This window comes from Spermophilus citellus, assembly GCF_964194105.1.
Source record: "Spermophilus citellus genome assembly, chromosome: 4".
Taxonomy (NCBI): domain Eukaryota; kingdom Metazoa; phylum Chordata; class Mammalia; order Rodentia; family Sciuridae; genus Spermophilus; species Spermophilus citellus.
Window position 1 is genome coordinate 67,162,007 of NC_138185.1, and position 26,310 is coordinate 67,188,316.

Consider the following 26,310-nt stretch of genomic DNA (forward strand, 5'->3'; position numbering starts at 1 on the left):
GATATTTGCACCTGTGGTGTTATACTGGCAAGTGGCTTCATGTCCTTTTGGTTCTTAAAATACTCTTCCTCTTCTCCCCACCCCCAGAGAGGAAGCTGTCTGAGAACTGGCTTAAGATGATAGTTCACTTCCCTTAACTTAATGTACATTTAATTAATTACACATATACAAAAAGAGTAAATCAAAGAAGTGTATCTGGGATCATTTGGTTCTGTGAGAAATGACAGGCATGAATTGGCAAATAGGGTGAATTATTAATAAAACGCCTCTGTGACATAATACAGAGATGAAAGATTGATGTCGTCTTATATTATAAGGACTCTATCAGGCCAACTATCAGGCTTAGGTGAAAAACCACAAAAAAGAAAGGAATTGCAGTTTCAGTAAATGGGAATCACCTTATACTGTGGTCGTGATCATCATTATTTCTTAATTGTACTTGAAACACCTTTTCCCAGTAATTAGCTGGTGTGTGATCTTCGCATTTCTTACCAAAGTTCAGAGTCCCTTGGTGTTTTCACAAAGGACATTTGTAAGGGAGGCATCATACCTTGCTTAGGCCAACAAGCCTTTATCCTTCATTAATCCAACAAATGTTTACACTGCTCTGCCCTTCAAGCATAATCTCTGGGTTACATAGTCATGCTTCCCCTGCCCAACATATCCCAAGGCACTTATGGACTCTTAGAAGAGTTTGCAGCCCTTCCCAGTGTGGCTGAGAGCAGCAGGTTTGGTTAATGGAGCAATCACTGCAACTGTGACCTGTCTTGTTTTAAGGGAAGGGAAAGAAGTGAGTGTTTTAGTGGGCATATGCACCATGCTACCTGTGTTATATTCGTTAGCTCATTCAATACTACGGAGGCTAACCCTGTCAAGTTAGAATGTGTTCAAAATTTCTTTCCTTTTATTCTATGTTATGGAAATAACCCATGATGAATTACTTAATACTCTAAATTTGAAATCCTCTCTATATAAGCATACCCTGGTTGAAATCTAAAACTACTCTGATGATGCAGGATACATTAATAAATGGGGGAAGTGGGTAAATCATGGCAAGGACGTAAGGTAATAAAAAAATCTCTTGCTTTTTGCTTAGGGTATAGAATGTGTCAAGAAAAAAACTCAAATAGTTTGAAAGTTTGTTCAAGGAATGTAGAGAAAATTGACCTCTCTTCTCTTTTTCAGATACATTCCACCACTGATCTGGGGGAAAAGTGGACACATCCAAACAGCCTTGTATGGGAAGATGGGAAGGGTGAGGTCACCACACCCTTATGGGCACCGGAAGTTTATCACCATGTCTGATGGAGCCACTTCTACTTTTGACCTCTTTGAGCCCTTGGCTGAGCACTGTGTTGGAGGTGAGCAAGTTTAGGTCATAAAATTGGGCCATCTCTCAGAGAAGGAACACTAGTCAGTGGGGAACACAGTGAGGAGCACACATGTGGCTTGTGCCACCCACTGTCCCACTGCATTTGGGGGCTGTAAGTCTGCTGAGAGTCATCACTTAGTAGTGTCCTATGAGAATTTGCTCCAGTCCCAATAGCCCTCCAGAGAAAGCATTGTAGAAAACAGTCGTATAATTCTCTTGTGAAATACAAAAGTGTAGTCTAAAAGGATTGGGGAGAGCCTGGGGCCCAGCATCCCCACCCAGGACCAGGGCTGAGTCAACATCGCAACAGAGGCCCAATTATTCTAAGTGCTTTATATATGAGGTTATCTCATTTACTCCTCCTCACAGCCCTGCAAGATTAGTGCTTTTTTATTCTCACTTTACTACTGGGGAAACTGAAGCTTGGAAAAGCAGTATAGGCTGGTTTTGTTTGTTGAATAACAGTATATAAAAGCCATCGGATACCCTATGCATAGGTTTCCTTGGATAAAAAGACACATTCAAGTCCTAGTCATTGTGCATGGGTCAGGGACATCTATTTCTGAGAAACAACTCCATTTTCCATTGCTGCTGGAATTGGGCATTATTCTGTTCAATCTATACAAAAAATACCTGTTATAAAACAATTCATAGTGAGGGCTTTTGAAAAAGTGGAGTTAGATGCCAGCATTCTTTTGAATGCCATTTCTATCAGAAGAAAATGTGTCTTTTACATATTCAAAGGCACTTCCTTTTTTTATAGGAGTGTGGTAATTATTTATGGGTAAATAGCATGCCTGTAATTCCAGCTACTCTAGAAGCTGAAGCAGTAAGATCACAAGTTCAAGGCCAGCTGGACAATTGAGTGAGACTCTATCTCAAAACAAAATGAAAAAGGGGGCCCAGTAGTAGAATGCTTGCCTAGCAAGTATAAGGTCCTGGTTTCAATTCTAGTATCATAAACAAATAAAATGATGATAACAAAAACAAAATACAAAGGGATGAGGATGTAGCTCTATGATCTAGTGCTTGCCTAGCATACACAAGGCCCTGGGTTCAAGCCCCAGCAGTGGGGGAAAATTCCAGTAAATGTATTATAACTCTCATTTATTTAAAGTAACTAGAACTGCTGATTAGCTGATAATAAAGGTTTAATTTTTATTCCTTCTCCCTGAAATGCACATCCCCAGACCCTTCACTTGGCTGCCTTGTCATTCAGATCTCAACTCAAATGTCACTTCCTCAGAGTCCCAGCGCCTCTATCAAACATTTCCTTCCTAGTAGATTCCTCATGCCTCGCTGCTTTGGTTTTTCATGGTACCTGATGGTCTCTAAAGTAATCTGTGTACTTGTTCATGATCTGTCTGCTGGAATGCAGGAATCCCCAGAGCCCAATAAACAGTCATGGAAAGAATGGATAAATGAATGGGATAGGAATTCACATTGTGTTTATAAATCTTGTAGCTGATCTTTCAAATATTTATTTTTCCACCGTACCCAATTCTCTTGTTTTTAGTGCTTTACTTCCTCTACCATTTTTTAAATTTAGCTTAACCATTCTACAGGACTGAGGTAGGGAGCTGAAAAGGGCAAAACTCTGATTTTTTAGTGGTATATATCTGTGCCTCTCTGTCACCCCGTTCATGAAGGATATTCTGGGGAAGGCAATATCTGTGCCCAAGAAATGTTCCAAGTAAAACTTCTCTTTTCCCTGGCATGATTTTTTATGACTATAAAAGAAATAAGTGCTCATTTTAGAAAATTGAGATAATACAGAGAAGTTTTAAAAGAATCACCATCCAACATACTTTTTTTAACATCTTGTTCTATTTCCTTCCAGTTTTATTCCATTATTTTTCTAAAATCTGAATTATTATACATTGTATTAGAAATACTTTCATTTCATGTCATTAAAAGTCTGAAAGTCAGGCTAAGGTTGTGGCTCAGTGGTAGAAGCACTCACCTATCACCAGTGAGACACTGGGTTCAATCCTCAGCGCCAAATAAAGAAAAATAAATAAAGATATTTTGTCTATCTACAACTAAAAAAATATTTTTAAAAAAGTCTGAAAGTCTTCAAACATGTAGTTTTTTAACATTTTTATTTGTAGATGGACAAAATATCTTTATTTTATTTATTCATTTTTATGTGGTGCTAAGGATCCAACCCAGTGCCTCATGCATGTGAGGCAAGTGCTCTACCACTGAGCCACAACCCCAGCCTCCAAACACATAGTTTTAATGATTTCTTTCTTTTTTTTTTTTTTTTAAGAGAGAGAGAGAGAATTTTTGATATTTATTTTTTAGTTTTTGGCAGACACAACATCTTTGTTTGTATGTGGTGCTGAGGATCGAACCCGAGCTGCACGCATGCCAGGCGAGTGCGCTACCTCTTGAGCCACATCCCCAGCCCTTAATGATTTCTTAATAGTCTGTGTTGTGGTCATATTCCATAGTTTAACCATTCTTCTATTATTGGGCAGTTAGCTTGTTTACAGTTTTGTCATTACGAATAATTCTATGATGAGCATCCTTAGTTATAAAATTTTAGGCAAGATTCTGATAATTGGAATACTAGGTCAATGTTTATAAAAATACTAAGGTTTTTCTTTTCTTTTCTTTTTTTGGTACTGGAGACCAAACCTAGGGCCTAGTACATGCGAGACAAGCACTCTCTCACTGAGCTACATTCCTAGTCGCCAAATTTTAAGGTTCTTTATGTATATTATAAAATTGCTTATTAATTCACATTTCCCTGCCAGCATTAAGAAGTTTTCAGTTGTTTTTCCTCTTAATTTAAAGGAAAACTTGTCAGATTTAATGAAAAAAATATGTATTCACATTTTCAAGTAGATAATTCATGCTTGTGATAGAAAATATAAGATGTACTAAAGATACACAGTGAAAGTATAAGTCTCTCTTCCCATCTCTACTGTCCCTCACACCCTTCCCCATTGGTACCCACTGTTAGGTTTCTTTTGTATGATTCCAGAGCTACTGGATGCATTTATAAACATAGACATTCTTTTATCCTCCATACAAATAGCAGCATATTATAAACTTTTCTACATCTAGCTCTTTTTACTTAATATATATAGGAGAGTTTGCCATATGAGATTATATAAAGACATCTAAATTTTTTTAAACGCCACATGTATATCATCACTTGGACATGCAGTCATTTATTCAACCAGACCCCTGTTTCTGGACATTTTGATTGTGTTCAATCTTTTGCCCTTAAAAACCTACTAAATATATACTGTTTTTCATATGTACAGGTTAATCTATGGGATAAATACCTGAGAATAAAATTGCTGGGTCAGAGGAGTCTGTGCAAACACTTCTTTTTATTTTCCTATTCATTTGTTCATGCAGAACAGTAGTAATGTTCAGGTACTTGTGTAGTAATTTTTATAGTAATTTTATGTCTATTGAATTAATAATAAAAAATTGAGCTTCATTCAGTGATGCACACCTGTAATCACAGCCATTCAGTAGGCTAAGCCAGGAAGATCACAAGTTTGAGACCAGCCTGGGCAACTTAGCAAGACCCTGTCTCAAAGTAAACAATAAAAAGAGCTGGGGTGTAGCTCAGAGGTAGAGAACCTCTGGGTTCAATCCCCAGTACTAAGAAAAAATTTTTTGAGATTTATATATTTTTCATTTTATTTATTTTTTAAAATATTTTTTAGCTGTTGATGGACCTTTATTTTATTCATTTATTTATATGTGGTGCCGAGAATCGAACCCAGGGCCTCACACATGCTAAGCAAGTGCCTTACCACTGAGCCACAACTCCAGCCCTCTATTTGTTTTTAATAAATAATTTCTATTGTATTTTTCAAATGTACCTGTATCTGACTGACAGATTGGAAAATTTTTAAATTGACCCTTCATCATAAATAGTTTGGGAATCATCAAAATAGCTCCAGCTGGAAGGGAAAAATACTGTTTTTCACAGAATTGAGTGAAAAGATATATGTTAAATTCCTTTCTCCTATAAATACACAATGGAATATTACTCAGCAATAAAAGAGAATAAAATCATGGCATTTGCAGGTAAATGGATGGAGTTGGAGAACATAATGCTAAGTGAAGTTAGCCAATCCCAAAAAACCAAATGCCGGGGATGTTTTCTCTGATATAAGGAGACTGATTCTCAGTGGGGTTGGGAGGGGAAGCATGGGAAGATTAGACAAACTCTAGATAGGGCAAAGGGGTAGGAGGGGAAGGGAGGGGACATGGGGATAGGAAAGATGGTGGAATGAGATGGACATCATTATCCTAAAGTACATGTAATGAAGACACGAATGGTGGGAATATACTTTTTTTATACAACCAGAGATATGAAAAATTGTGCTCTATATGTATAATATGAATTGTAATACATTCTGCTGTCATATATAACAAATTAGAATTTTTAAAAATTTCTTTCTCCTGTCTTCAAATCCAGTGAAGTGTAGTTGTTTATATTCATTGTCATACTCATTGTATACATCCGGATCTCTTTCTCCACCCTATAGATGATGTCACCATGGTCATCTGCCCTGGAATTGCCAATCACAGTGAGAAGCAGTACATCCGCACCTTCGTTGACTATGCCCAGAAAAATGGCTACCGGTGTGCAGTGTTGAACCACCTGGGTGCCCTGCCCAACATTGAATTGACCTCACCACGCATGTTCACTTACGGTAAATGGGGTGTATGGCCAATAGTGTCCAAGTTTGGACAAGTGGGGGCCCCCTTTTCTGTTCTCTGCAAATGTGCTGTTGCTTTTGCTTCTGCCTTGTGTGGAATTTATGCCTATCTGTAAGAGATGGTGGGGCACACATTTATAACAGTAGCAACTCATGCTGTATGTTTATGATGCCATGCTTCACCACAGTTTTAGAAGTGGGTACGCCAACCACCCCTGGCTCACAGAGGCAGAAACCGAAGCTCACGGGAAAGGCCTTGCCTTAGGTACCCTGGCTGATAAGTGTCACAGCAGGGCTAGGAGCCAGCTAGATCTGGGAGTAGAATTTATGCCTCTCACCACTGTGCCATCCTGACTCTCAGGCAAGTGTGTAATGAGACGCGTGAATGTCAGGAAGGGAATCTGGCACATTAGAAACTTACAGGATTTTCAAGTTCCTCGAGGACCAGAATCGGTTCTCATATTTAGACAAAAAGTAACTCTATAGTCACCAGCATAAAAGATGCATAGTTATTCTGTTTAATTATTCTAAGAGCCACATTGATATTACTATTCTGTTGTAGTTTATTTAACCATTCCTCTTTTAGGACATGTAGGTCATTTAAAGTTTTTTAGCATTTTAAATGATGGTGCTATGAAGCTCTTTTTAACTTTTTTTTTTACATTGCAACCAAATGTAAACGTCTTATTAGCAAACATTAGTTTTTAGGGGGTATATTGTTTGTATTGGGATCTGATGACATTGTCCCTCACCTCAAAGGAGAGGTATTGGATCCCTACAGGGGCACTATAAGCCTTATAGGGTAAAAACAGTAATGCCTCGGATCCACAGTGCTAGAAGGGAAGACACACAAGCAATATAAAAAGACAAGGGAAGAAATTGCCCCCAAACAAATCAAGATACTACATATTAGAATCCATGGCCAGCACAGCAGAAGATAGACCGAGAAGGAGTTCAGGATGTGCATATTTAAAATGTTCTGTGAATTAAAGAATGATATAAGGAGCAAATACAGTCAGCAAAAGATCATTTTGACAAAGAGCTACATAAAGAAATACAGAAAGCAAAAGATTACTTCAATATGGACATAGAGGTTCTAAAAAAAAAACAGAAAGCCTTGAAATGAAAGAAAGAATAAACTAAATTAAAAGTTCAATTGTTACCAATAGATTAGACCACTTGGAAGACAGGACCTCAGACAATGAAGACAAATATAACTATATTGAAAAGAATGTAGATAACACAATGAAAATGGTAAGAAACAATGAGCAGAACATTCAAGAAATATGACATAGCATAAAAAGACAAATGTTTTTATTTCTAAGGTATATGCATTGACAAAATCTGCAAGAAAAAGCTCTTCAATGTACAACTTCAAAATATAAATATGAACATCCTCATTACAATTAAGCTTCAAGTCAGGGTTTTTTATAATGGACTTATAAAAAATTAATGAAAAAAAGTGAAAAAAAACGAAAAAAGAAAAAAAAGGGAAAAAAATTAAAAAAAGAAAAAAGAAAAAAAAAAGATGAAAAAAAAAGAAAAAAAATTAATGAAATACTCTTATTCTTAAGTTCTAAACAGCTGGTTCTGGTGCAAGGAAGTGATTTCACTGATCCTTAGGATGCAAGTGGAAGCTCTTTAACTCTTTAGTGACTTCTTTGGAGTAAGTTTCCAGTGAAATTATGGAGTTAACATTTTTTTATGTGTATTCGTACATAGCAATATATTGCCCTCTAGCAAGGTCATTCCAGTTCATAATGCCTTTGGTAACATATAAGGTCACTCTCCTCCAAGGGCAGGGCAGGGAAGTGGGCACATCCAGGCCTGGGGCTAGGTACTCTGAGTCTGTTTCCTCCTCTGCATTTACTCCCACACCTGAAGACACCCATTGTATAGGCTCTGTTCTGTTCAGCAGTTTCGTCAGTGGCTTGAAGACATAGACAGTTGTACAGATTTGCAGATAAAACACAGGCATGTTGGGAGTGAGAAAAAGAATTGTATCCAGAAGGCATAAATAAGCAAAATCTAATACAAATGAAAACAGTGGGAAATAATCGTAAGGTTCTGTATGTGGACTTAGAGCTCCATCTAAACAAATAGTTGATGAGAGGTGTGGCTTGGCTGCAGGGCAAGCAGAGACTTAGGAGCACAAGTGTGCCAAACTGCACAAGAAATGCCAGTGAAGGCACTTAATGTGAGCCAGCCTTGTGCTTGTCTCACCTAGATATCATCCCCTCAGCCTCACCCAGGAATTAGTGAACTTCTGATTGAAAGACTAAGACACAGAGAGTTAAGCCATTTGGCCAAGGGCATGGAATCTGTAGACAGAAGAGTTAAAAGATAGGAACCTAATCCTGCTACCTCATCCTCCAGAACCATCTCAGAGCTGGTAGAATGGCTAGCTCTGTGGGAATTGGCCCCCCACACCCCGTGTACTCTGGGTGGTGGCTAGAGGAGGCCACATGAATGCATTACCAAGTCAGGGGATCTGGTTAGAAAAAGGTGCAGAGAAGAACAGACTCTGTGTGGAGTGTTCTCTCAGGAAGGACCCCAGTCAAGAGACAGGCCCTGGATCAGCTACTGCAGCGCTGCTGTCAACTGGCCACATGGCCTTGAGCAGTTTGCTTAACCTCAGTTCCAGATTCAACTACAATAGTAGGTGGGTTGCTGAGTACTTGGCAGGTAGTTGAGGGATTAAAAAACTGACGTAGTAACCATTTATTAAATGTTGGGTTTATTCTTATTTCAATATTTGGAGGTCTGTTAATGTTGGTTAATGTTTTTGACCAGATTTTTTTAAAAAAATCATATTCTGAAGGGGAAGTTGAGTCTATCAGTAAACCATTGTAGCCTAGTGTGATGAGTGCCCTAGAAGAGGGGCTGGTGGGCATGGGGACACCAGCTGACTCTGGAGGTGAAGAGTCATGCTGCAGTGGGAGGAGTCTCCCAAGAAAGGCATTGAGCTGGGTCCTCAAAGGTGAGCTTATAAAGAAGGGCTCTGGGCAGGATAATCCCAGCAGAAAAACAGCTTGTTGGGCCTAGTTGGTGGTATAGTTGGGCTAATGAGTTATATCTGAGCATGAAAAAATCTACACAGTTGAGGTGGATCCATTTAGGGAACACATCAGTCCTGTCCCCGTCACCCCCCATTTCCCCATTTCCTTTTATTTGTTACATTTTTGTTTCATCAGAATTTTAGAAGTGAATTCCTACAGTTTGTTTTACTTTGGTAGTTTTCCCAAAAGGTTACTTGGGATGATTTTTCTAGCCCTGCTGTTTAATTGAATACATTGGTGCATCTTTTAACTTTACAGTGCCTCTTATACTCTTTGGAAATAAGATTTTAAAAAATGTGACCTTAATGGGTATAAAATCCAGAAGTCACACACAATACTGAAATCTAAAATGTAAACCATCTATGGTAGCTGGGAGGACACCAAGGAAAGGAAATGCTAGTGTTTCCTTAGGTGCCATTGTGATATATGTTATTTTAGCTTAAAATTATGAGTTTTTAATAAATGGTTCTCTGGACTGGTGGAAAAAGAGCACTCCTTTAGTGAAGGTGGCCTTGTGCATGAAGGCAAAGCCCAGGCTTATTACTTTTATACTTATATATAAAATTAAAATACATATACATATATATTTTTTAATTTTTATTTTTTGGTACCAGGATTGAACTGAGGGGTGCTTCATTACTGAGCCACATCCCCAGCTCTTTTTTATATTTAGAGACAAGATCTTACTAATTTGCTTAGGGCCTTGCTAAGTTGCTAAGGCTAGCTTTGAACTCAAGATCCTTCTGCTTCAGCCTCCTGAGCTGCTGGGATTTTAAGCATGCAACACCTTGCCTGACAGGCTTGTTACTTCTGATAGGTAAACTGAGGCAGCTCAACAGTTAACATGCTGGAACTGAAAAACCCTCATCACTGTTTTGTTTTTGTACTGGGGATTGAACTCGGGGGCACTCAACCACTGAGCCACATCCCCAGCCCTATTTTGTATTTTATTTAGAGACAAGGTCTCACTGAGTTGCAAATTTGAAGCTAGCCTCAGCAAAAGTGAGGTTTTGCTGAGGCTAGCTTCAAATTTGCAATCATCCTATCTCAGCCTTCCAAGCCACTGGGATTCATGGATGGGCTTTTTAAATTAGCAAAAACATATCTGTAGAGTTTTGTTTCCATGCCCAATATCATTAACTTTTAATTGCTATTGTTTTGTGACTTTTTGTAACTACTATTACTATTGTTTACTATTGTATTGTTTTGTATCTGGCCTAATATCCAGCAGTTCTCTTGCTTCTTCAGGGTGTGCTTTTCTCTCCTTGCCTTTCTATTTCATTCTGTTGGACTTTAGAATTATTTACTTGGGCTCTATGTTAAATTTAATATATAATAGATTTGATTATGCTGTGGGAACAAACAGCTCCCCAAATTCTTAAAAACAAAGATGTTTTCTGCCTCACAGGACACATCCATCGTGGCACAGCAGGGGGTTCCGGGTCCCCATCATTATTATCCTAGGGCTTAGGCTGGAGCAGCAGCCACCAGCTGGAGCCAGCCTCACAGAGTATGGAAAAAACCTGACTCTTGAAGCTTCTGAGAAACCACAGAGGTCACTCCTGGTCATAATTTATTGGCCAAAGTACACAACATGGCCAAACCCAACTCCATTGAGGTAGAGATGCATCTTCCAGGAAGGGAAAATAGATACTAGCAAACTCTGCACAGTTTATTACAATTTTTAATAGAATTAATAAATATAAGTTAACTTGAAGAGTTCATTTGTACAGTACTTTTCTTCTTAAGGAACGTGGCATTTTTCTGAAACTCCTAATTCTCCTCATGTAGGTCATGGCTGTACACTGGCTCAATAGTAGAATTCCCCCTGGGAACTTTTTAAAGATCCCAGGGCTGGATGCCAGCTCCTGGGGAGCCCGTGGTTCAGCCTAGGTTTTCAAAGCCACAGACATAAGACTTGTTCCATTTCCTCTTTAGTTTTGTTTTGCTTTTAATTTTTATTATAGAAATTTTCAAAATATGCAGAAGTAGGGATAATAGTAGAATGAAACCAGAACAAACCCCAACGTGCCATCACCCCATAACAGTTACTCTGACCAGTCTTGTCTCTACCAGAAATAGATGCAAATGGGAATCTTTCCACCTCTTTATTTTGAAAATTTGGTGTAGATGTCTTCTTTTGTATAAAGTATAGTTGGATATTATCAGGGAGACACAGATTTTTTTTTTCCATAAAACAAGAAACCTTCGCTTCTGCTGATGCTAAATGAAATCTGAAAGAGGGAGATGGGACTTGCTCCTCTTGCCTGCTTCCAGGATTCGAGTCAGGTCCATCAATATGTTCAATTGGCTGATAGGTTTCTTATGCTTCTTTTAATCTTCTTTCTTCCCCAACTAAGTCAGCTTCCTTTTCAGTATGGAGTGAGTGGATGTGACATTGGGAGGCATTCTGGGTCCTCAAGACACGCTGCAGTCCACAAGTCAGGCTGCATGGTCCCACCCTAAGCATATGAGTGAGTGCCAGGGCCTGGCCCTGGCATCACCAAGTGCTAGAGGGACTCCCGAGCCTGCTTATCTCAGGTCCATCCAAGTTCTGTTTGGAAGGCCTTCCTGTGGCCTTCACACAGCTCCTCCCTGTCATTTGAGTTTCATCCAACATTTCAACTTTTCAGAGAGTCCTTCATTAATTCCTCCCCCCATGTAATGTGGCTCCAACCTCCCAAGTCATCCTCTACCTAATGTCATTCTTGACATTTTTCAAGGCACTTGAGAATTGAAGTTCAGTATTTTTTTTCCATCATTTGTGAACTTATATTCACATGTGTTTCTTTACAATGTTTATTTCCTGCCTCTCCACCCAAAAAATCCACTTCATGAGAACAGGCAGTCTTTGTGCTCCCTGTGGTAGCTCCCATTTCCAAGAATCCTGATGAACCATAGACTTTGCTCCTCTCCTTAGACACTACTGCCTGCTGACTGAATGAGGATCCAGGTGATGGACGTGAAATGGCAGTTTGTGAATGTATGGTGTCTAAGTGGGTGTGCCTTACTGTTCTGCAAGTCCTCCTTTGTGCAAATCACATCTCTAGAGCAGAGGCCAGCCATTCAAGTCGCCAAGAATACCCTTTTGGCTTTCTGAAATAGTTGTCTTCACCAGAAGAAATCAATAAAGGACTTTGACATGAAAACACTATATTCTTCTCTTCCTGTTATATACCTCCTCAGATCTCTCTCAGAAAATTACAAAAGATCTTTTCCTATTTATCAAACTAACTCTGTTCCAATCCATGCAAGCGTTAATCCCTTGTTACTAGCCATCTTTGCTGATGTGATTAGAAATGGTTGAAAACAGATCTCTCTTGCTCAGAAGAACGTCCTAAGTGAATAATTAGGCATTCTCAGAATCCTTGGTGCTGCCTTTCAAAGATAAATTCACTAAGGAAAGTCCTTCATGATAGTAGTCGCCATCTATCTCACACTAATAAATGCCAGGCATGTGCTGAATTTTGTGTGTGTGCTTCACTTGATCTTTACTGCCTCAAAGGTAGGTATAATTAGTATCACAGGCTTGAGGAGGTTGAGGTTAAGTTCCTCGTTTAGGGTCATGTGATTAGTAAGCAGAACCAGTATTCAAACTGTGATTTTTTGTTTTTGTTGTTGTGGTTGGGGAGGTGCTAGGGATTGAACCCAGAGCACTTTACCACTGAGTTACATCCTAAGCCCTTGTTCTTTTTTTCCCCCAATTTGATTTAATTTTATTTTGAGACAGAGTCTCACTAAGTTGCCCATATTGGCCTCAAACTTGCAGTCCTCCTGCCTCAGCCTCACCAGTAACTGTAGCGTATGTCACTACACCTGGCTAAACTGTATGATTTTTAACCCCAATTCAATAACACCTCTGCTGTTGTGTTAATTTCCTATTTAGAATATGGTTCATTAGGATAGAAAGGAGCAGGAAGATATTTGAACATTCAAAAAGGTTTTTCCCCACTTTGGTGGCAGTAGATATTACTGCTTGTATTGATAGCTGTCACTTTCATGGTGTTTGTTCTGTACCAGGTACATTTATTATTTACTCAGGCTCTATGTACGTACAAATTAAACCAGTCATTTCCCTTCTACAGATGAGGGTCCGGCAGGATGTAGTAATGCTCCATATCACAAGGCTGACAGGAATGGGTGACCCTGTTTCAAACTCAGGCAATCTAGCTATTGTCTGAGAGTTCATGTTCCAGAACAATGGGCTACTTTCCCTTTCATATAAGAAAGTGCATCCTGCTGATACTTCTGAGGTGTTAGGAAATAGGTCTCACTCAGATGCATTTTAGATACAAGGCAAAAGAACACCTGAGAGCTGCTTAAAGCCACAGAAATGGGCCTGATGGATTTGGGTTCATTCATCCAGCTTCCTCCAGAGCCTCATGGGGCCACCCGCTATAATGAAGATACAGGTATAAATTTAAGTCCCTGCCTTCAGAAATCTCCCAGTGTATATAAGGAGCACCTCACATCTAACGTGGTTAAGGAAAGGGCATATGGCCACAATCAGTTTAAGCTTATTTGCTGGCTTTATCCAAAAAGAGTATTTACCAATAAGAGTATCTTTATCCAAAAAGAGTATCTACTTTTCAGGGACAAGAACCAGATCTTAGTTTTTTAACTGTTGTATTATTTTCTGTTAATCTCCTGCATCTAGTACCTCTCTTAGATCTTCTCAGGAAAGACTGCACAGGGCAAGAGCCAGTTCTTTAGAGACCCATAGGTGGAGGCTGAATGCCTAGTGGAAGAGTTGAGGAAGGTTATGGGGGAATCAGCAGTAACACAAAAGACACAGAGTCCAGCAGATACCAGACAATGACAATGATGATTGTCTTTATTAGTCCTTTACTCTAACTTTGTGTTTTCTGTGAGCCAACTTAGTAAAGAAGAGGCAAGTGTTTACTGGAACAGTTAACCAACCTTGCCTTTGTAGCAGCTTCGTACAGTGACCTCTTATGAACATTTGAACTTCCACAAGGACTAATTTGAGACACCATTCTTGTTTAGTGCAAAATGTTTTCTTCTTTTTTTGAGCTTGGTCTGAGTTATGTCTCTTTCTGTGGTCACAGGAGTGACCAGGCCCTGAGAGTTATTTTGAAGGAGAAATGCTTGCTTTCCTGTTGCAGGACTTTCAGGATGTGCCTCCTAGTCAAATCTGGTTGGATCACACATCTTCAGCTCAAAGCTATTAGTTTCAATATTCAAATAGTCAGAGTCAACTCGTGTGTGAGTCGGTGGTGCTGGGGATTGAACCTAGGAGCTCTACCACTGAGTTACACCTCAGCCCTGGAGTAAACTATTAAACTTAGTACTGGAAAGATTTTTTAATTGCTTTCCGTGCTTTGTTCACTGTATTTTAACTTCTAAAGATATTTTCTTTCTTTTAAAAAAAATCTCTTCTACTTACCTCAATATAGTCCATAGACTTTTTTAAACTAGAAAATATTAAATATTTCTTTTAATAAATTAAATTAAATGACATTAGCTGATCTGGCCAAAAATAAAATATGAACCTATTAGGATGACTAGTAGCACCCACCATAGTGAAATTTTCAACCTGTCTTAAAGTTCACTAAACTGTCTTATTGGTAAATAAGAAATGGGATACTACACTGGAACAGGCCAGGTTCCATCTCTGTGATGTGGATGAGATCAGTCAATAGCACTTGGAAAAGAAGGAAGACGGAGAAGTCTTAAAAATGTTTTGAAGTATATTATTTACAAAGAGCCTACTCTTTAGTTGGAACACTGACTTAATTGATTTTCTAACCCAGACAATGTTTGGAATGTGAGTGTTTTTGTCAGTGATGTTTGGGGACCAGAAAGTTCAGGGCCTATCTTTGCAAAGAGCCTCATACCCTAACAGTCCTGTATTTATATTCAGAGCAAACTATAACTGGATCATGTCTACCAGCCAAGGAGTAAACTGAAGCCAGAAATTTCCAGCTGATGATGATTCTGGCCCTAGTGTCACATCTTCATATCTTGAAGTTTTATTGCCAGAAAGTTAAGAGATGAGCAATAAAGGGTCCTGAGTTTGATCTTGATTTGAAGAGAGAAAAACTAAAATTTTTATGTCTCTTCTATATCAGGTGACAGGAATAAAAATAACCTAGCTTTGGCCCCCATAGGGCGACCAAGTCCCTTATGACCATGAGCCGCCTAAGAACTTAACACCCTTTCTGACCAGAACACCAAGCATTGAAAAATGGGCTCAAAAGTTGTAAATTGATTCTTCCTGTGAGTTAACTATAAATAATAACTAAATGAGTCCTTTCCTTACTTCTAAATTCTTGACTCTCTAGCATTAGACATCAAGCTGAGAAGTACCTAAAATCATAGCATTGGGATTCTGTTGCTTAGAGAAGGAGCTCTATAATTGAGTTTAATACTAGAAGTTTTTGTTTTTTAAAATACCTTTTGGAACTTGAAGGTAAGGTCAGAAAATTTTACTTTGCTTAGAGAGTAGCCTTTCAGTCTTGGAACTGAGAAGAGAGGCCCTGGACCTGAAATGACTATATAATATAGTATTGCAACTGGGACATTTTTGAGAGTAAAGAAGGACCTTATTAATAGCCACATCTAAATAGCAGGCAGATCCCAGGACTCTCTCAGACAAACTAGGATGGACAGTCATTCCTCACCATAAAGGAGATACATATAATAAAGAAACTTCAATTTTTTTCTACTGTTCAATCCATCTTATAATATTTGATTAGCTCATGAACCTAGATGTTTCTATAGACTTCTCATATCTACCATTTTAATTGATAGAGATTCAATTTGGGATTGTGTTCATGATTCCAGATTGACAAATATGAATTATATTGCCTCTGCCTGAAACAGTCAAGTTGATGATGGCAGAAGAACACAATGGGAAGGAAGGAGGTGGGGAAAGGTGAAAGGAGAGAGAACATAAAAGGGAAAGGAGTAAAATATGGAAGCTCCAGCATCTGGCAAGACCACCTGCTGAAAGTCAGAGCTGGGAGCTTCAGGACATGCAAAGGGGTCATATCCAGAGCAGAATTGTGGAGAGGCAGTGATGATAGGTTCTGCACTTTCAGAATGAGATCTGAATGCTAAAGACGGCAGCTATAAGAGGGCAGTTTTAGGCAGTTTATACCTGGAGAAACAAAACTAAAAGTACTCGTTTTTGTTTCAGAGATGAGACCCACCCAAGCAAACTAAAGTGATGGGCAAAAAGGGGCTCCCACCTTATTGCTACAGCTATTTTCTTCCCGAGTGACCCAATTTAGTAATAGCTTCCTTTTTGGCTTTAAGAAATGACTCACATACTTTCACTATGAAAGTGACAGGCTGCCAGGCCTCTTAGCCACCCACCTGTCAGTGAGCCATGTTCTTAGCCTGGCCATGTTTTTCTCTCAGATGAAACTTAGTAGGAAAGACATTCAAGTGCTTGTTTCCCACCCGCTGTGCAGTCACACTGGCCAACACTGTGTGTTGTCATTCCATATGAATCAGACTTCCTTCTTATCCACCTAACATTTTGTGGCACACCCACCAAGTGCCAGGCCCATGCCTGGCATGGGGAATGCAGAGATGACTCAAAGTCTCCATGAACAAGGAACACTAAGTCCCTGGGTCCTTGTATTTTAGCCTACTTAGTCATGTTAGTGTCATTTGGGAAAGTGGCTTTTGAAATAGTAGCTTTCAAAAAGCCTTTGCCTTGTCTTTCTTTGAGGGTGGGGGCTTGAAGAAAAAGGTACCAAGCCTTTCCTACTTTCAGCAGGGATGGCCTTTCCAGGATGGCCCTGTCTTCTTCCTCTCTCTAAGGCCAGGCCAGTGTATTAAATATCATCTTGTCTTTGAAAAGCTACAACGAGATTAGCTATCTAATCGTGTTACTAGTGCTAATCCCAGAAGGATTAAATATCTAGAACTTCATTAAAATCTCCCTCGTATTAAAAAACAGATTACTGTAGCTCTTGGTAACCTAACAAGCCAGGGAGGGGCTCCCAGGCACTGAGGGTATTGGTAACTGGCATCAATCAGGTAGAGGTCCCGGGAGGACCCAGTTTTTCAGAAGGCTAATCCTGGAGCTGGAGCTTGGCAGGCACACCATGTCTTTGCCCTTCCCTTGCCTGGGGCAAGTGGCAGCTCTTCGTGGATCACCCAACAGCTTGTCCAGCATCAGGCAAGGCTGGCCTTTTATCCAGATCAGATGTGTTTAGATTTAATTAAAAGGAAACTCCCCAAGAGCCTACACAATAAGTTTTAATTGTTCCTCAGTGGTATAGCAAATCCAAGTTTTGTAACTGCCCCAGTGACATCTGAACATCTGCGATAGGTCTCAAATAATTAGTATCAAATCAGAATAAAGATAGATGAGTCTAAAAGGAATCAGGGGAAAATAAGACTTTCAATAATTAAACAGTACAATAAAACTAACAATACGTAAGTACGATTACTTATGTAGAATTGTGATACAAGGCAAATGCTTAGCCTACCCGTACTTCCTAAATCCAAAACTCTGGAATTGGGGCCCCCGATGACTGTTTCAAGGAGCTCTCTGTTTAAACTTATCTCTAGAACTGATTCAATAGGTTTGGAGCAGGGCACAGAAACATGTATTCTGAACAAGTTCCCAGGCAGTGCTAATATTGTTGGCCCAGGGACCACTTTGAGAACCCCTGGGCTAATATATCATTCTTACGATGACATTTAACCTCCGTGTAGCTTTTCTGACTCACTTTTTACAAGAAAGATCACTAGCAAGTAATTGTATATATTTAGGATTTAAAGCTTGTTTTTGTCAGGTGTTTGATGAGTCTGGAGGGTGTATCTCGTTGTGTTGAGTGGGGACTGGCCCCTGTAGAAGCCTTGCATTGAGGAAATGTTTAGAAAGTTGCTACCAGTCTGACTGGAGTGAGAGAGACCTGCTTCCTTCCCAGGTGGAGCATAGGTCTCAACTGTACTGATGCATAATGGTTTCCAAGACATTGTAGAGGGATAAAGGAAGGTACTAAAGAATGTGTATGCTACCACTGGTATTAAAAGAGAGATGGAGGGAGGGAGGGAGGGAGAGAGAGAGAGAGAAAGAGAAAATAGGAAACTTACCTTTTAAGCATCATTTATGTCATTGGAATTCTGTACCATATGCATGAATTGACTACTGACAAAATTTTTGTTCAGATTCCTGGGCCTGGTCCCCATTTCATAAAATCAGCATCTCTGGGGGTGAGGCCCAGGATTGCCCATTTCTGACACTCTGTCCAGGTGATTCTGGGCATACTGCAATTTAAGAACTCCTGCATGTGTTGGTTTGACTCAGTCTGCAGCCCACCATAAAAGGAAGACAGATACCTGGGAGCTTGCCCCAGGCATGGCTTGCTGATTAGGGAAGAAACTGTCCAAATCCATTAGGGATGTCAAAACTTCTGAGCCAGTGCCCAGGTCAGCAACTCATCTTTCTACTGTAAATTCATTCTCTTCTCATATCAGTCTGGGTTATTTGGTTTGATACTGGGAATTGAACCCAGGGGCACTTAACCACTGAACTACAAACCCAGTCCTTTTTATTATTTTTTAATTTTGAGACAGAGTCTCAATAAATTGCTGAGGCTAGCCTTGAACTTGTGATCCTCCTAACTCTGGCCTCCCGAGTCCCTGGGATAATGGGTGTGTGCCACTGCATTCATCACCAATCTGTTTTGTATATGCTTCCTGCCAATATTCCTAACTTTCCCCGGTAGGTGTTACTTAAGTTGGCTCCCTGAGTCTGAGGTTGGGTCTTAGAAGGATGTGGTGAATCACTTTACTTATATATGGCCATTTGTCTCCTCTTCATAGCAAAGCTGTAGAAACACAGCATGGCTCCAATAGCTTCCCAAGGGGATACCAGCTGAGGTCATTCCTCCTGAGCAAACTAGGCAAACACCTCTCCATCCAGAAGGCTCCTCTGAGTATTTCTGAATGGGGCTGCCTCCCTTGGCACCCTGTCCCAACGTCACAAAGAACATCTTATCCTAATCCTACAGAGCATCCTGGCCATCCCTCTGGACTAAATTTGCCTTTCCTTCCCTCCCCTACACTGACAAGAAGATCCTGTAAATAACAGCCACTTGGTACTTTTCTTAACACATGAATCATTGTCCACCTGAGTATAGCATCCCAATGTAGCTCATGAAACTATTCTCGAAGGGATTTGCTCTTGGTTTATTTACATTTGTATGTGAACATATGTATTCCTGCACACCTGAATCTATTCCAATATCCATGAGCATCTAAACTAGTTTCTCATGACCCATCCTTAAAGGAGCATCTATTTGATACATGGAACCTCTGCTTGCGGGTACTTCTGATGCTTGTTTAATACTGGGGGAGGGAGGAGAGACTTCTAAGTAGCCAAAGAATAGTTTCTGTCTACCTATCTCCCCCTACCCTCCCTCAAAACACACATAAATTTCTTGTCTTTTAGTATATTTACACCAATTTAGTAACCTTCCAGCTTGCATTTTCTCCAACATTTGTTGCGCCTAAAATGATTGAGTGACCTCACCTGTTTTTTGCCCACAGGCTGCACATGGGAATTTGGAGCCATGGTGAACTACATTAAGAAGACCTATCCCATGACCCAGTTGGTTGTTGTGGGCTTCAGCCTGGGTGGTAACATCGTGTGCAAGTACTTGGGGGAGACCCAGGCAAACCAAGAAAAGGTTCTGTGCTGCGTCAGCGTGTGTCAGGGGTACAGCGCACTGAGGTGAGTCATCTCCACTGTGTGCACATACTTCTTTTTTCCTTCAGGTTTTCTGTTAGCATTTGTTTATTGAGATGTCCCAATGCACCAGACATGGTTTGAGAACACCATGGCTGACTGAGCAGAAGTTTCTGAGTCTTGGTCTCATCTTGTTTTGATTTCACTTCATACATTGGAGTTGTTATAGCAGACTCTATAAGCCTGATATATGCAGCTGCATATTAGGATCAGATCTACAATTGGGTGAGCCAAGGCCCTGTTAATAGCTGCTTCTTCCCTAGGAAGTGTCTGTTAGGTGACTACTGTGTTTATGCTTCAGGAATATGGCAGAATCATGGGTTTAGGAGAAGACACAGGAAGTTGTGAGTTAGGACCTGAGAGCAGGGCCTTATGATTGCACATGTCTCCTACCTGTGTAAGAGCCAAGTCTCAAATGGCATCTGGAAGGGCTCTGTGGAAACCATTTTACAAGCATCCTCACCTGCAAGTATTCATATCTCTTAGGCATCCCAGATCTCTTCACAAAGGTATTGACCCACTGGGTGGTCTCCTGCCCACAGACACCTACAGGATGACTCCCCTCAAGATTGGTGCTGTCACTGAGCATGTAGCACATGCCTATAATCACAGCAGTTTGGAAGGCTGAAGCAGGAAGGTAGCAAGTTCAAGGCCAGCCTCAGCAACTTAGCAAGGTCCTAAGCAACTTAGCGAGACCCTGTCCAAACAAAAAGGTCTAGGGATATAGCTCAGAGGTAAAGTAACAAATCTGAACACACACACACACACACACACACACACACACACACACACACACACATTTCTCTCCAGGCTCTTCAGATGCATTTGTATTTTTTCCTAGCCAGGCACAGTGGTGCACACCTATAATCCCAGCGACTTAAAAGTCGGAGGCAGAAGGATTGCAAGTTTAAGACCAGTCTCAACAATTTAGCAAGACTCTGTCTCACAAATTTAAAAGGGCTTGAGATGTGGCTCATTGGTAGAGCACCCTGGTTTAAATCCCCAGTATCACCTCCCCTGCAAAAAAAAAAAAACAAAAAAAAAAAAAACTCTTTTTTCCTATAGTCACTCTTCATTATAATGTCTTTTATATGACCAATTATTGAAAATCTCTTGAATAAATCCAAAATTGCACAAGGAAGTAAAAAAACAAAAACTTCTTTATTGATCCTGTCTAATGCCAGATAGTCTTTATACTTCGTAAAAGTCATTCCCTTTTGCCTTACTTACATCTTTCATGCTGCATTTTAAGCCCATTTCATAATTCTGACGGATTAAATTTATCTGTATTCTTTCTAAAGTTATTGCTGGAATTTGAAGCCAGCATATTCAGGGGGCAAATGTGGGCCCCAAATTCAACTTCTGCCTAAACTTGAAGCTGGCCAAAAGGAGGGTTCAAATGTACCCAAAGCAGACATGACAAATGTCCCTGATGAAACTTTTCCAAGAAAGGGGTTCCAGTCTTCCTCATCTGCAATATGGGGACAATAATAAGAAATAGTCCCCAGTGCATAGCTCCATTATGTAGGTAAATGAGTTCATGTGTAGAAATACTTAGAACAGTTCCTAACACATAGAATGTAAGGAACTCAGAACTCTTAATTATTGGGTCGTCATTATTATTATTATTATTATTTACTATAAAATGAAGGAGGTGGGTAAGATTAGTGGATCACAAAGACCAGTCTGGTAAACTACTGGCTGTCTCACTTCATTGAGAATCACTTTGGGGATAATGTTAGAAATAAATTCAGTTTGGGGGGAACACTATCTCTAGTGATTCTGATTGATGAAGTCTAAGGCATGAGACCCCAGGAATCTGCCTGTTGATACATTTCACAGGTGACTCTTGATCTTAGCCACATTTAGGAGACACTGATGTGGTGGCCTCAGAGGTCTCTCCAGTTCTGGCATCTAAGGACTAGATTGGCCCTTCATCTTCCTTTTGGGAAGCTCCCCATGGACCCTGGGAAGCCACCTGAAAAGGACATGTTCCTTTACTTTAGCTTGACTGGAAACACTCAACTCCAAGTTCACAGCCATATGTTACCAGAGCTAACTAAAGCCCCATCCTGCCCAGTCCCTGGGATAGGAAATAAATGAGCAAGGGACCAGCCTACCAGCAGATCTGAGGGAGCTGGGCCTGAAGAACTGGGAGGTTCTGACAGCTGGCACAATTTTCAGCAAGCCTAGAAAATGGAAATCACTAGATTCCTTTCCTAACCAACTTCTGTGAACTTGCTGTGGATACTGACTGGATATTCAAAGAGCCTTGGATTTGATAAATAGGAAGATTAACAAGTATGTTCTTTTTTTCTTTTTTGTTCTTCAAAACGCAAAATCAATAACTTCATTTCATTTTGCTGCAGTAGCGCCATCTGCTGTTGCCAATAGCACATGACACACACTGTCAGCAAACAAGTGTCCTTAACTAAGGCAAAGCAGGTTAAGGAGGGTAGGAAACTAGAACCTGCAAGGTGCTTTGTATTTTGCCCCTTCTCAAAAGATTTCATACACATAATTACATATGGTCACATCAGTCTTATGCAATAAGGAGAAAAACAGGCAACTTTATTCTCAGGAGCATAGAGAATGTTTGAGCTAAGATCATACAGTTCCACACATGGAAACTTGTGGCAGGTCAGACAGGCACCATTGTCCCATGTATGCTGATGCTACCTGGGGCTCAGGTACCCTCAACCTTTCAACCAGATCTTCTGAATGAATAAAGGGACAGTTTTGTCCTTTAAACCAATATAACCTTTTTTTTTTTTCTTGCCAACACTTGAGGGTGATGATCCTTTTCGGCACTGGGATGATGGCAGCTGTGCCTGCGTGTGTCCTCTTACATGGAGGTGGAGTGGGAGGGCCCATCTGCGCCTGCAGGGGCCACACAGGAGTTCGTGCTTCTGGTAAATCCTTTCTAGCTGAGCCTGGAGGACTGCCTTCTCAGTTACTCCCCTCCTTCTGACTTCTCAAACTTAGTAGCTCGCCTCCCTCCCCTCTAGCCTCGCCAGAGCCAATGGAAGGCTCAGAGAGAAGCCAACCATCTGCTTGCTATAGTTAGCAAAGTCTAGCTGCTGCTAAACCAGCTTACATCTTACCACATGCTGCACATGGGGAGTGGGGGGACTGTCTTGATTGATATTCCATGATATGTAGTGGACTTTAACATATTCTCTCAGCATAAGCAGCTGCCATTCAGCCTAGGGAGGCTGCATGGTCAGACATAGTCTATCTTCTTTAATTATTTAGCTGAAACTTCACTATGAAGATACTTGATGATAAATTCATTGATGAGTAGTGACCAGACAGGAGTGTGATGGAGAGACCCAGTGGGACCAGAAGATTACTGATAGGTGAAATTGATTCTTTCAGTTAGACTTCCTCCTGGGCATTGGAAACACAATCCTGAATAAGCTCCCTAATGGAGCTTAAGGAGGAGGGAAGGGAACCTTTTTTGGTTTGGTAGAATCAATCTCTCCTGACAAAGCTCTCAAAAATATGATATTGCAATCCAGGCACTATGGCATACTCCTGTAAACTCAGCAGCTTGGGAGGCTGAGGCAGGAGGATCACAAGTTTGAGGCCGGCCTCAGCAACTCAGCAAGGCCCTAGGCAACTTAGAAAGAGCCTGTGTCAAAATAAAAAAATAAAAATAGAGAGGGCGAGAGGGCTGGGGATGCAGCTTAGTGGTAGACCATCCCCAGTACTGGAAAAAAAAATCTGACATTGAAGAATTGGCCAATAATTATAATTAAAACAAAAGCATTTTGTTGATTAAACAAAAGTAATCAACATATGAGGACCTTATCGCATTTAATGACAATAGGACGATATTTATAAGGCCACAAACCAACACACCAGCTACAAGGTCCTCAGAAATAACAGATTTTCCACTACAGGGTTATAAAACTGACCGAATGGTTTGCCCTTAGCACCTGAAGATTCTTGTTTATTTTGTTGTTGTACTTATTGTTTTTAATCAGAAAAATGAGGGGGTCTGTATGTACCCTTAATTCTAATCTATTCTTGTAAATGTATACCCTGAGAGAAAATATTCTAAGCAAGAAAGGGAGTTGGTGGGTGGCCATTCTTACGCTAGCCTGAGTTCCAAATCCTGCTACCCCAATAGAAGTACCAAGGCCCAGTTAGACAGGTATCAAAGACTCTTAGCCCCCTCCCCAAGGGCTTGGTTTTCTTCCATTCATATTCTCAAGCTGAACTAGATGGAGGTTATAGCCTCTCCTCAGGTTGGCTCCACCTGTGAAAGACAACCAGTTGCTGGCCTGGGCTAGAGACCACCTCCCTCTTCAGAGGCCACAAGCCCTGTACTGTGCTGGTGGTCTGCCTAGGACTGCCCATACGTCTGTGCCCTGCCCTATCCTTTAGGCTACTCCTGGTTTGGCTTCCTCAGCTTACTTCTGTCTTGTAGCATCAAGTTAGAAATAATCCGTATATCCAGCTTGGGGGATAGTTAAGTAAATTATGATACACTGACTCAATGGAACTACAGGCAGCTTTTATTTAAAAACATCAAGAAAAATATATAATGTGACAGAATGTGTACATTAAAATTAGGGGAAAGAACAGCTATATAAAATACAATTGCAGGGCTGGGGATGTGGCTCAAGCGGTAGCGCGCTCGCCTGGCATGCGTGCGGCCCGGGTTCAATCCTCAGCACCACATACCAACAAAGATGTTGTGTCCGCCGAGAACTAAAATAAATAAATAAATTCTCTCTCTCTCTCTCTCTCTCTCTCTCTCTCTCTCTCTCTCTCTCTCTCTCTCTTTCTCTCCCCCTTTAAAAAAATAAATAAAAATAAAATACAATTGCAGGGAAGGAGAAATGGGAAGATATTATTTAATGAGTATAGAGTTTCAGATCTGCAGGATGAAAAAAGAGAAAATATGATTGTATCTGGGCAAAGCCTGGAAGGGAATCCCCTCCTTGCCCAAGTAAAACTAGTTCTTATGTTGATACTATAGCATTCTAGGAAAATACATAATGTACTCTAATTTTAAGGTTTCATGAAGCATATTGCCTTCAAGGTATTTTTTAGTATTGCCTAGATGCACATCCCATAAATTCATCACCAACCTTAAATCATAGTTTGCCTTCTTTCCCCTTTTTGGAATATTAGAGCCAAGCTTGCCCATCCAAGCCATGTAAGGACTTCTCTCTCATCCTCACTCTCCATATTTTCTTAAAGACCATGCTGTCTCACAGTCTTGCAGGAATTTAAGCTATTTATGTGAGTCAGGAGATTTGAATTAATTTGGACATTAGATGATCGGTTTCTCCAGTTCATTTTCTTCATTTTACTCAGTGCTTAGTCTGCTCATTTTGCAAAGTTGAGGAGTTGGAAAGTCCAGACTTTTCTGAACAGGACCCCTAAAAATAATCATGAATGCCTGTTTGTATGGACCCTTTTCTTAGTGATTTAAAAATATGTCAGGTGCAGTGGCACACACCTGTTAACCCCAACAGCTCGGGAGGCTTAGGCAGGAAGATCACAAATTCAAAGTTAGCCTCAGTAACTTGGCAAGGCCCTGAGCAACTTAGCAAGACCATATCTCAAAATAAAATATAAAGAAAGGGCTGGGGATGTGGCCCAGTAGTTAGGCATCCCTAGGTTCAATCTCTGATAAAAAACTATTACCTTCTAAAACACCTTTTTAAATTATTTTAACAGTTCAAAGTCAACAACTGTGAAAACATTGTAGGTAACATTATTATTACTTAATTTGTATTGGATAGAAGTAGTGAAGGCATCTTTCAAGAACTTTATTTTGGTAATGGATAAGTAAATTGATGGATAGACGATAGAGCTTTTAAAAATGCATATGCATCATTCTCAAGTAAGACTGACAGTGAAACCATACTTGTTTGCAGGGTATTCTTCTCTCCTTTGTGACCTCAATGACAGCATCACTTTTTTAGAGCTTTGCTACTTTTAGGAGGCCTCTTTCCTATTGGAATGATCCTGGTTCTTTCTGATGTTTTTGAAACCTGTGTTTCTACCAACAAAATTCACTCTGGATTACACAAAGCCTCTCCTTCCTATAACAGTGACCTAGCTACTTTTTCTCTGGGTTCCACAGTTCTTTGCCAGGTCCTCAGCCCAGTTTCTGCTGGTGGACCAGTATCTGGATGGGCCTGGGTTGTGGTTCCTGCTATCCATTCTCTCTTCTAAAGAGTATAACTGTCTAAAGGCGGGTTAAGGAGTTGGATGTTCTGCCATTTAGGCAAGTAGAAGTTTGGGTAGTGTCTAGTGCCCTTGGCTTCCATGCCCATTTTGTGATTTGCATCTAAACTGTAAAATTTATTTCTTCCATCTGACTTGGCAGCTCTCACCCAACATTCTTTGCATGTTTTTCCCCAAGGTTTTTGGACAACATGGGTCTGTTTTCTTAAGCCATATAGCTTTATTCTGCTTCTCTTC

The 26,310-nt window shown here is 40.3% G+C and overlaps 1 protein-coding gene across 1 annotated transcript in view; it reads left to right on the forward strand.

The window, feature by feature from the left end:
• Positions 1-26,310, forward strand: part of ABHD2 (abhydrolase domain containing 2, acylglycerol lipase) — a 103,309-nt gene that overhangs the window by 58,955 nt on the left and 18,044 nt on the right. The window contains exons 4-6 of the mRNA XM_081289868.1: positions 1,186-1,361; positions 5,896-6,063; positions 19,665-19,848. Of these exons, the coding sequence (XP_081145994.1) occupies positions 1,186-1,361; positions 5,896-6,063; positions 19,665-19,848 (528 nt within the window). The remainder of the gene's footprint in view (positions 1-1,185; positions 1,362-5,895; positions 6,064-19,664; positions 19,849-26,310) is intronic.